This window comes from Coenobita brevimanus, chromosome 55 (genome assembly GCF_032717465.1).
Source record: "Coenobita brevimanus isolate Jiangsu-jjx chromosome 55, ASM3271746v2, whole genome shotgun sequence".
Classification (NCBI taxonomy): Eukaryota; Metazoa; Arthropoda; class Malacostraca; order Decapoda; family Coenobitidae; genus Coenobita; species Coenobita brevimanus.
Genome location: NC_137008.1, coordinates 49,689,177 through 49,701,676, shown reverse-complemented (window position 1 = coordinate 49,701,676; position 12,500 = coordinate 49,689,177). Strand labels below are relative to the sequence as shown.

Below are 12,500 nucleotides of genomic sequence, written 5' to 3'. Positions count from 1 at the left end.
AGCCGTGCCAGCGCCTGTTTATCGGAAAGCTGGTTAACCCGTCTTTGTCCGCTATTTATTTATTTATTTTTTCTTCTTCTTCTTCTTAAGCCCGTATTCTGTGTGCCATATGAGGCTTCGTAGCGCCTCTTCCTCGGCTATTTATTTGGCTTATCTTATCTTAACATTATCTTACATGGAAGTTTTCGTCGTTGCAGTAGCGACATGGGTTGCATCAATACCATACAAAAGGGTAATGAGATGTAATGTCCACAATGAATCGCAATGGAAAAGGTGTTAGGAAATCTCCAAAACCGCTTAAAATATGACCCTTAACACCTCCAAGTCTGTTTATTCAGCTTTCATGAGACTCCGCAATGAAGAATTAGATCTATATATATTGCCTTCATTAACCGCTCACCATCATAGGCTTTTGCTGACTTGACTGAAATGGCCTGACGTTAACCTGAGGAAAGTGAGAGTGAAGTAGTAGTAGTAGTACGGTAGTAGTAGTAGTAGTAGTAGGTGCAACCCCAGGATCATCTATACTTGAATCCTTTGGCCTGCAGGCTGAAGTTTTAAAATGTTTCTGATTACTTTGTGATGTATCCCTTAGTAACCTCATGCCTTGTCTACCCTCACAGGACAGTTCGTCTGGAGTGCCAGTGATTCTGAAGGTGGACCCACAGGGGTTCTACCTCTACTGGAAGAACTTCTCGCAGCCTGATGTGAGTACTGCATTGCCTCTGTGGCCTGATGAGTGATTATTTCCTCTGAGGTCCCTGGTGATGGGAGAAGGAACGTATGTCAGAAAAAAAAAATTGTATAAATGATTGGTAGAGTGATTATAAAAACAATGACTGGTGGAATGAGGGAGTTTACTGGTAAGATGAGGGAGTGAGCGAGTCAGTGGAGAGGGAAGCTGTAGGAGTTGAAAAATAAAATTGTAAGAATTATTGGTGGAGTGAGTGAGTAATTATAAGAACAATTACTGGTGACGTGAGAGTGTGAATGAGCGGAGAAGGTAACTACAGAAGTAGTTAAAGTGTTGTAAGTACCGGAGTAATTGTTGTTGTTGAGCAGCGTCATGTGCTGTGAGTTGACCTGCGGGGCCAATATAGCTGCCATAACACAGCACAAGAGTCGCACGTAAGGTATTGTTTTGGTAGTATCGTCACTGCCGCCTTGTATATTGTATGGTAGGAGGTGCAGCTTGGTTTGATGTGTGTGTGTGTGTGTAGAGTGATGTAGTGGTGACGTGAGATGTAATGTGTGGTGTAGTGTGATGTGATATAATGTCGATGTGGTGTGGAGTGGTATGATGTGGAATTCTCTCTCTCTCTCTCAATATGGAATATCTGAGAGGAAATTATGTGTTTTTTTTTTTTTTCATATACCGAGATGTCAACTTTTCTCTTGAAGGCGTTCCACTATTTTCCTTCTCTTCTTTTTTCTCTTCCTCCTCTCTCTCTCTCTCTCTCTCTCTCTCACACACACACACACACACACACACACACACACACACACACACACACACACACACACACACACACACACACACACACACACACACACACACACACACACACACACACACACACACACACACACACACACACACACACACACACACACACACACACTCGATGTTTTTCCTCCAAGAAGATATCAGTGTTTGTGTTTCTTTTATTGTTGTTTTAGGGCACTGTGTGTGTGTGTGTGTGTGTGTGTGTGTGTAAGAGAGAGAGAGAGAGAGAGAGAGAGAGAAGATGGACCTGTCTTCCTACCACTTCCTCCTGACATTGTTATTTAAGACTTGTAGATGGCCTCTCTCTCTCTCTCTCTCTCTCTCTCTCTCTCTAACCAATTTTTTTTCTTCACATCTCTCTTACTATTCTTCCTTGTACTTCTTTTCTTTCCCTCTCCTTTGTTCCTTCATTCACAGTTGTTTTCTTCCCTCTGTTTCTTTTTCTGTTTCTCATCCTTCTTCACACCTCTAACTCCCCCCCCCCCCCCCCGTCGTCGTCCATCCCATCTTCATTTTCATCATTCCCTTCCCACTCTTTTCTCCCACATTTCCTCCTTTTCCCTCTCCCTCCCCTCCCTTTCCGCCCCGTCTCACCTCTTCCCCCATTAAATTCAACCGCTGTAGAAGGGCGAATTATTTTATGTCTGATCGGGGGAAGGAAGAAAAAAGAAGGGGGGGGGCGAATAATAATAATAATAATAATAATAATAATAATAATAGTAATAATAATAGTAATAATAATAATAATAATAATAATAATAATGATAATAATAATAATAGCATAACACTTTTGGACCAGATAATGAAGGTAATGGAGAGAGTTGTAGAAGGTATGATAAGAGAAAGAGTGCATATTGATGAGATGCAGTTCATGTCAGGCAAAGGGATCACTAATGCCATATTCATTGTCCGACAGCTTCAGGAAAAATATATAGGAAAGAAATGGGAGCTGTACTTTGTTTTTGTTGATCTTGAGAAGGCATTTGACAGAGTCTCTTGGGAGGTGGTGAAGTTCTATAAAGCGGTGAAAAAGCTTGGGATCGAGGAGTTGCAGGTTAGAGTGGAAATGGCTATAAATGTGGGTGCTTGCCGTCAGGTTAGAATGGAGATTTGTATGATGAGTTTACCGTGAATGTTGGTTTGCATCAGGGGTCGGTCCCTTATTTTTGTTATGATGCTGGAAGCTCGTTCAGGTGACTTTGGAAATGGACTCCCGTGGGAGATGTTACGTGTTGATGACTTGGTGTTGATTGCAGAGGATGAAAGGGAGACGGAGGGAAGATTTAGGAAGTGAAGAGACAAGTGAGGCACAAGGGATTGAGAGTAAACGCTGATAAAACAAAAGTGATGTTAGCTAGGGCTGGCGGCAGTACAGCGAAAACAGAAGTAGAGTGTCCATGTGCGGTTTGCCACAAGGGTGTGGGAAGTAACTCCATTTTGTGTAGTATTTGTGATAACTAGGTGCATAAGAGATGTAGTGGTATTAGAGGTAGATTGTGAAATAATGCTGATTTCATGTGTGTGATATGTCGGTGAGAACATGTAGAAATTGTCAGGCGTTAAAGGACTGATCTTGCTGGTGAGTCTCTCGAGTGTGTGGAAGAGTTTTGTTATTTGAGGGACATGTTGTGTGCTGGAGGTGGGACTGGATCTAGATATGTGACTAAGGTAAGAATTTGTTGGATGAAGTTCAGGGAGCTGTTGTCTCTCCTGACATTGAGAGGGCTCTTCCTCCATGCTAAGGGATTTTTGTATGCGGCGTGTGTTAGGAGTGTAATGCTGTATGGTAGACAGACCTGGAAAATAAAGGAAGAGGATATTCGTAGGTTCAGACGTACAGAAATGACATTGATTACATGGATGTGTAGTGCGTACGTGAATGCAAGGCCTAAGGGAGCTAGGTTTACAATTGAAGAGTTGAGAGAGGAAGGATGGAACTGGAGTTTATTGTTGTTGTGATGAGGAGGGGTAGATGGAGATGGTTTGGGCATGTAGAGAGGATGGAGGATGACAGTTGGATGCAGAAAAGGTGGGAAGTGTGAACGTCGGGGGTAGGGTTGCAAGAGACAGACCGAAAAAGATTGGGACAAGGTCATATAGTGTGATCGCAGAGATAAGGGACTGAATAGGGACGCTACCAGAGATCGAGCAGCGTGCAGAGCCGCCATTAGGTGACCAAAGCGGACGCATGCAAGCATGTTGGAGTTTTTATAAACGATACGAACGATACGAATAGTAGTAACAACAACCTGCACCCCACCTGAGGGTGGGAAAGGACTAGATAATAATAATAATAATAATAATAATAATAATAATAACAACAACAACAACAACAACAACCCTTACAAAAATGATGAGGAGGAGAAAGAGAAGGAGGGTTAAAGTGGAAAGGAAGAAAAGAGGTGGAGAGAGAGGGGAGGAGGGGGGGAAAGAAGGTGAGAAGGAGAGAGACTTTGATGGGCCTGCTAGAAGACTGAGATTTTTTTTAAATGAAAAAATTGATTAATGAATGAGTGGATTTTTTTTTTTTTTGTTTTTTTGTTTTTTTGAGAGAGAGAGAGAGAGGGAGAATTTTGATGAGCCACCTAGAAGACTGCGTAAAGAGATTTTTCAAAAACGAAAGAAAAAAATTGATTAATGAATGAGAATTGGATTATTAGAGAGAGAGAGAGAGAGAGAGAATTTTGATAGGCCGCCTATAAGGCTGTGTAAAGAGATTTTTTTTTTAAATGAAAGAAAAATTGATTGATGAATGAGAATTGGATTATTAGAGAGAGAGAGAGAGAGAGAATACATTAGGGTGTATAGGAAAGCAGACCGTAAGAGACGTAATGGAGTTTCCGAGGCGGGTTGATAGAGACTGTGACCGTTGTATCTTTTCTGTGAGTGGAAGGAAAGGACGAGAAAGCAAGAAGACTCTCCCACCTACCAGTCCCACCTACCAATCCCACCTACCAATCCGTCGTACCAATCCCACTTACCAATCGCACTTACCACTCCCACCTACCAATCCTACTTACCAATCCCACTTACCACTCCCTCCTGCCAGTCCCTCGTACCAATCCCACTTACGACTCCCACCTACCAATCCCACTTACAACTCCCACCTACAAATCCCACTCACCATCACTCGTATCAGTCCCAATTACGAGCTTCCCAAACCAAAACCGGTGGGAAAAAGCAAGAACCACAGTGCAGCGTAGAAAACTAGGGAAATTTTATAAGAAATGATAACTGTATTTTGAAGTTTCTGAATCAGTAAGAAAAAATATCATTAAATATATAACGATGTGGAGCTGTTTCTTTGTTTTCCTTGATCATCTCGAGAGGAAGACAGATATTATTATTATTATTAATATTATTATTATTATTATTCGGCTATTGTTGTGTGTGACGGGACTAGAAGGTCAGTGTGTATCTAAGCCACTGTTTTATGTTATTACCCTGTCCCAGTCTCCACATCCTTTGCACTTTGTTTTATGGATTTGTAAGTCTGCTGGAGATATTATCATTTGTATTTCATTTGAGACGTTTCACAGGTACAAATACTTGAAAAGGGTTCTATCGCTTTGTGTGTGTGTGTGTGTGTGTGTGTGTGTGTGTGTGTGTGTGTGTGTGTGTGTGTGTGTGCAGATAAATATTAGAGTGGAAGATGTGCCGGGGACTCTCCTAAAGCCACCAGAATACAATGTTTCGTCTCTCCCTCTCCTTTCCTCCCCTCACCCTCTCCCTTTCCCTCTCCCTCTCCCTCTCCCTGAAGAAGCCAGGTAAGAGAGAAATAGGTTGGGCTTGATTATGTATTGTATTATTCTCTCTCTCTCTCTCTCTCTCTCTCTCTCTCTCTCTCTCTCTCTCTCTCTCACACACACACACACAAAGTACTGAGATAGAATAATAGTTAGGTAGATAAATATGCAAAACCATAATAGAATAAGAGAGAAGACACCATAGACCCACAAGCTGACATTTTGGTTACGAGAGGGAGAGAGAAAGAGAGAGAGAGAGAGAGGGATCGATGACACCTCACTATCAGTCAGTCCATTAAAGTCTTCAGAACTCCCCCATCACCAACCCACCTCCTTCCCCTCCCTCTCTCTTTTTTTTTTTTTTTTTTATCTTTACCCTTCCTCTTTCATTTCCCTCTTTACCCTCCCTCTCTCTTTTCCCTCTTTACCCTCCCTCTCTCTTTTCCCTCTTTACCCTCCCTCTCTCTTTTCCCTCTTTACCCTCCCTCTCTCTTTTCCCTCTTTACCCTCCCTCTCTCTTTGTCCCGTCTCCCATCCCCCCCTCTTTTATCATTTTCTACTCCCTGCTTCTCTTTTCCTTCTCTCCTCTCCCCCCGATTTTCCTCATTCCTCTTCCCCCGTCTTTCCTCTTTCCCCTCTCCATCTTTCTCTTCACCCTCTCTTTTCCCTTCCTCTCCTCCCACTCATTTTCCCTCTCTCCTTTCCGTCTGTCTTTTTCCGTCTCTCTCTCTCTCCTTTTTCTTTTCCGTCTCTCCTCTTTCACGTCTTTCTCTCCCCTCCTCATTTCCCACTCTTTCTTCACTTCCCCCACATCTCCCTTTTCCTCTTTCCTCTCCTTATCTCCCTTTCACTTCCTCTCTGTTCTCCCTGGCTGCCCTCCCCTCCACGCCTTCACCCTTCCCATCCCCATGTTCATCCCCTTTTTCCATCATTATCTCCTTCCCCTTCCACCCTCTTCTCCTCGCCTTTCTCCTCCATTCCTCTTCCTACTCCTCTCCTTTCCCCGTCTCCCTCCTCTTCTCCCTTCTTTTCCCTCTCCGTTACCACCTTTTCCTTTCTGTTTTCCGTCACCTTCCCCTTCCACATCCCCCCCTCCTCTCTCTCTCTCTCTCTCTCTCTCTCTCTCTCTCTCTCTCTCTCTCTCTCTCTCTCAGGTAACCAATATTAGATCTACTTTGCCGGTTATAAATCTCACCTTTGATTATTATCACCGCCTTTATTGCTCTGGAACGAGAGAGAGAGAGAGAGAGAGAGAGAATGGAGAGGAAGCGATAAGAAGGGACGTTAGAGAGGGAATGGAGGGAGAGGGAGAGGAGATAAGAGTTTGAGAGAGACGGACAGAGAAGGGAGCGTAGAAGAGGAAGGGGAAAGGAAGGAAAATGAAGGGAAGGAGTGGAAGGGAAGGGAAGAGAATACAAAGAAGAGTAGGAGACAGGAGGAACGGGAAGGAGGAGAGGGGAAGGGGAAGAAAGGAAAGGAAGTGAGAAACTGAAGGGAAAATAGGGAAGGAAGTGGAATAGAAGGCAGTGAAAGCGAGACTAAGGAAAGGGGATGGAAAGGAGTACAAAGGAAATCAGACAGCAAGAGACTCGTTAGTGCTTTCGTGGGTATTTGCTTTAGTGAATGTTGTAACTAAATAAAAACATCTACAAATTAAAGTTAGGATAGAAATTGAGGGGATGAATAGGGTACGTGGGAAAGGGAAGGAAGTGGGAAGAGGAATAATGAAACTGAATAGAAATGAAAGGAAGGGACGAAAGTGGAAAGAATGGAAGGGAAGGGACGAAAGTGGAAAGAAGGGAAGGGAAGGGAAGAAAGTGGAAGGAAGGGAAGGGAAGGGAAGAAAGTGGAAAGAAGGGAAGGGAAGGGACGAAAGTGGAAAGAAGGGAAGGGAAGAGACGAAAGTGGAAAGAATGGAAGGGAAGGGACGAAAGTGGAAAGAAGGGAAGGGAAGGGAAGAAAGTGGAAGGAAGGGAAGGGAAGGGAAGAAAGTGGAAAGAAGGGAAGGGAAGGGAAGAAAGTGGAAAGAAGGGAAGGGAAGGGAAGAAAGTGGAAGGAAGGGAAGGGAAGGGAAGAAAGTGGAAAGAAGGGAAGGGAAGGGACGAAAGTGGAAAGAAGGGAAGGGAAGGGAAGAAAGTGGAAGGAAGGGAAGGGAAGGGAATATGGAAAGGAGAGTATGGTAAGGGAGGGGAGGGAGAGGAGATGAAAAGGAGGGAATCTATGGGATAATATCATCCACTTATTACTTCCTTGAGAGAGAGAGAGAGAGAGAGATCCTTTTCCGTCATCAGAAAAAGTCATCTCCTTGAACAAAATACAGTATAGTGTAGATAAAAAAGAATAAGGCTGATCATAAGGTGGACACTCCATTTATTTATTTATTTATTTATTTGTTTAAGTGATATTTATGCTGGTAGGGGACAATATTGTGCAGCTTATATACGAGAGCAGCCTGGCAGTGAAGGGGTTAATAAAGGCTGTGTCTGACCCCCGTCAGTTTGTAGTCCCTCACACTGAATGAAATGATCTAGATACCACAGAATAGAACGAGGAAGACATAGTAGTAAAAAAGTTAATTCCAACGTAAAATCGCTGACGGCCTAGAGTCTATCCTAACTACCTCCAGACGATGTTATTCAAGTTAGTGGAGTTGTTGAAGTGGAGGTGCTATATACAATCTTCATTAACACCTTTACTACCAGGGTGGCCCAATAAACAGAAGAAAGACCTGATGATAACAAGAATGGAACTAAAAGGAAAAAAATCACCGTATTGAAGGGCTTTGATGCAGTATGTTCAGACCTCAAACTGTGTGTGTGTGTATATACAGTATATATTGCAGTTATTCTGTATAGATAGATAGATGGATTAATTGATTGATAGATAGATAGATATATTCGCGGTCTTTTATTCCCACTTTCTTGAAGGAGAAAACATTTGCAGGCTTCCAGAGTTGGTTTTTAATACTGTAATTAACTTTTAACTAGCAAGTGTCTTGTTTCCTTCTTCCAAACACAGGATGATCTTATTTGACTTGGAAAGAGTCTGTGGTAGTGTACTTTTTTTCTTTTACTGTAGGCATAGACTTAATAAGTCTGTTCACTAAAGCCAAACAATGCTACATGACAGTTTCACATGTCACCACTTGGGCACTAACATTCAGCAGTCATACCTAATACATACTTGGCAGTCTCATTCAGGACTGGTATAATTGTAGTAGCGGGATTTTTTTTTTTTTTTTTTTAATAGTTGTGGAAAATCATTAAGTCCATATTTTCGGAACCTAACATTGTTCCCTGAGCCAGCCTAGGATCGAACTCTCTTAGTGTCAGACAACAGACCACCTCTCAGACCACTTGAATTATCAGCTGTTATTTCACTCTCCCAGTTTGATGGGGTGAAAGGAAGAAAGCGGATGTTAGAGGGAGAAACGAGTAATAGGGATGAAAAAGAGGAAGAAGAAGAAAAAGGCTGTAATGATGGTAATACGAGTAATACGTAGTGCCATATGGAACGTGAGAGAGAGAGAGAGAGAGAGAGAGAGAGAGAGAGAGAGAGAGAGAGTGTTACAGAAAATTATACGGACCAGAACGTAGTGTAGATACTTATATACTTACTAGTATATGGAGGGAGTGGGGAGGGGGTAGGGGAGGTGGTGATAGTTTGAGGAAGTTAGGCTGCCAGCACACCAAGAGTCGAGTCGTGTTGAGTCGAACCGAGTGAAGTGGAATCAAATCGAGTAAAGTGAGTAAAGTTGTGTCGTGAGTACGTGACCCACCGTTGTAGTGCTTACTGATGTGTATAATCCATGGAATGTTTGCATCGGGGGGGCCTCGATTCGAGTCTTATGTGATTATAATATTGTGTGGCAGAGATTGTGTCGTGATCTTCAGCGTGGAGAGAGATTGCCGCTGAACTGACTAATGAACAGGTAAGAGCATAAATAATCGGTTTCAGTATTATATGGCAGTCTGATGTTTCTAATGCATTCAGTGATACCTAGCGTCATATTTAAATGCTTAAGATTAAGTAAAGTGTAGCGTTAAGTAAAAACATCGCACATGTACAGAACTTGGCACTTTGAAACGTGGATGAAGCCTTGTGATATATGTCACCCTTTAATGGCAGAGCAGATATTCTTGGTATGTTTAAATGCTGTAAAGAGGACGGTAGAGGATGTTATATAACCTGGAGTACCATCGTTGGTATTCAGCTGTCACTGAAAAATTTACATATTTCCGTAAACATCGACCTCCAGTGACGCGATACTTTTTTTTTTTGGGGGGGGGGCACAGGTACAGGTGGTGGTAAAAAGGGTGGGGGGTAATGGTCGGGTGGTAGAGAATTGAGCTGCTGTCGGACTGGACACTAGATCTTTCCCAGGCTGGGACAAGGAACACTTTCTCAGTCTGAATTTCCTTTAAATAGTTTACAGTGACCTCTTTCAAGACCTGTCGAGATGTAATGAAAACACCTTCGCTGTTACCGTCCCACCGGTCCCGAACGGCAGCTCCAGCATGTATTCAGCATTTACAAGTGGGTATTAGCACCGTAGCGGTGACATGAGAAGTGCAACGCATGTAGGAGAACTGCTGGGCTTCAGAAAACGAAGGATTTGTATGCCCAGAGTTGGAAGGGGGGTTGTCTGTCCAAATTGCGTGGTGTGTTGCGGTAATACTAAACTCGACATCTTTCTTTCTGTGTGAAGGGAGATAATTGTTTTTCCCATGAACTGAATGACCCTAATGAAGCAACTCCATCCTTCTGGTGTGCATGCCGCCTTAGACCAAAAAAACGCAGTCACATGGCGGGAGGTTGAAGGTTGTTTAGAAGTGAGGTTGTTGGTAGAAAGAGGAGATGCAGACCGAGACCTATGTAGACAGATTGGCGGAGTATATGAGGTAGGGTGTATGAGAAAAGTGTAGTTAGGAGATGGAGAGGTAGATCTCGAAAGGTGAGGGTTGGGGAATATATAAGTGGTGTGATTGGAAGTAGTGGAAATGGAACGAGAACCGGGTTTAGGCACAGGGTAGGGGAGGATATGAAGGAGGCTGGTGTGGCGTGGGAGGGATGGGAGGAGGAGGAGAAGAGGTATACCGAGCACATGGTAGGGGAGAAAATCGCCAACCTTCATACTACGAGAAGTCTCTTAGAGCAGACGAACTTGCTTGTCATTACCCTGAATATGTAAAGAAATCCGTCTCCATACCGAAGGGGTGAATCTCGTCAGGCCAAGAACGTACACTTTAGTATAATACTATCGACAGAGGATTTTGTAGTCAGCTTAAGAAAAATCTCGTATTGAAGGGGTTAACGAAGTCGATATCTTAACACCCTAAGTTTCTCATGGTGAAAAAAATCGTCTGGAGATAGCAAGAATAAAAGGAAGGACACGTTTTGGGAGTGAGTGAGTTAATATAGATTGGTTTTAAGCCTTTCCCGTTGGAGGAGTCTATATCAAGAGCTGAGTAAGATAATTGGGAAGCTGTCAGAATAATGTAAGGTGACATTGTAATGAAGAGGCCAAACAGATGAAAGAACGGGTTAGGTAGGGGTGCATGGAGCCAAGGAAGAGGGGGGTGGGGGAGTGGAGGGAGGGTAAGGAGAAAGGAAGGCGAGGAGATGAGGAGGGGAGAGTGGAACTTGGGAGAGGTAGATGAGTGTGGAGGAAAGGGAGAAGGAGGAGATGAGTGGGGAGGAGAAAGAGGGATAGGAAGGGGGAGAAAGGGCGTGAATATCAAATGAGAAGAGTTTACTTCGTAAGACGTGGATTTCTTGGTATTAGACCAGTAGTGAGAGGGGGTGGGAGGAAGTGGTTGTTATTGTAGAAGTTGTTGATGTTGATCAATCCCAGTATGCCCGGCCGGGCAGACCCATCAACCACAGGGAAAGCAACCGCTCCTGGAGGGTCGTCCTGTGCAGTGAACCGATATTCCCTCTCGGCTGACAGCGCTTCGCCTCACGGAAAAATGTGTGGAGGTTTTGTTCCTGGGTGGATGCCGTATTTGCACATTCATCCAGTTAACAGGGGCACCGTAGTAGGTTTCACGTCACCTCATGGTCTGGACATATGGTTACCATCCACCTTTGTAAATGGTGTCCCGGGATACAGGAACCCATTAGACTTGTCACTCAGTCTAGAGCCACCTGAAGTGGAAAGAAGTGTAATAAAAAGTGACAGGAAGGAATGGGAGAAGTGGGAAGAGAGGGGGCTCGACAAAATTGAAGGAAGTAATAGGCAACACTACTTCAAATTAGTGGATGATGGTGACACCACTATATAGAGGAGGTGAAAACAATAATGGAACACGAGAAGGAGAGACGAGAGAGAAGGAAGGAGTATGTAAGAAAGAATGAAGCTAAATGGGAAGAGAAGGGGAATGTGGATGGAGGAAAAACAAAAAAGCTCATGAGGTGAAGGGGAATAGGGGAAATGGAGGTAAGAAATAAACAGAACAGGAAGAGAAGGAGGATTAAATTAACTGCAGTCTCAATCAGGTTACTCTTGGCAACGGCTAGAGGAGCAGGAGGAGAAGGAGAAAGAAAAAGGGGGAAGAGGATGAGGAAGTAAGAACATAAAGACAAGGGAGGGAGATCGAGACGGTGAGGGAGGAAGGGCATTGCAAGGGATGCTAAGGAGAAATAGAGAGAAGGAGGAGGAGGGGGAAGAGAAAAAGAGGAAGAAAGGTCATTAAGAGAGGCAAAAGAAAAGAAGAGAGTGAAGAAGGAAAGGCATTACGTGAAAAGAGGAGGAAGAGGAAGGGACAGGAAGAACAGAGGAAATGGAGGAAAAAGAAGACGGTGAGGATGAAATTGATTAATAGGAGGAAAAAGAGAAGAGAGTGAGGAAAGAAGAGCATTACATTAGAGGTGGAGGAAGAGAGAAGTGGAGGAGACAGGACGAGGAAAAGAAAGAGTTGAGGAAGAAAGACCATAACTTGGAAGATAGAGGAAGTGAGTATGAGGGAGGAGAAGGAGGAAGAGCAGGAGGAAATATAGGGGAAGAGATATAGGAAGAGTCAAAGAGAAAATAAGAGAAGGGGAATGTTCTGTCTTTCTCTCTCTCTTTCTCTCTTTCATTGTGTGTGTGTGTGTGTGTGTGTGTGTGTGTGTGTGTGTGTGTGTGTGTGAACAGTTGAATTTCTAAGATATTCAGCATGAATCGTCATTATGCTTTTATTACCTCCGCCAGTGAAGTTGGGAGATGACGTATTCACCCTTGTTTGTCTGTTTGCTTGTTTGTTCGC

At 43.5% G+C, this 12,500-nt stretch overlaps 1 protein-coding gene across 1 annotated transcript in view; it reads left to right on the top strand.

Annotated features, from left to right (window-relative positions):
* The first annotated feature begins 204 nt into the window (after window positions 1–204).
* The window catches only part of Plc21C (Phospholipase C at 21C), a 739,135-nt gene continuing 726,839 nt past the window's right edge, over window positions 205–12,500 (top strand). The window contains exons 1-2 of the mRNA XM_080273643.1: window positions 205–242; window positions 596–707. Coding sequence (XP_080129769.1) covers window positions 205–242; window positions 596–707 — 150 coding nt within the window. The remainder of the gene's footprint in view (window positions 243–595; window positions 708–12,500) is intronic.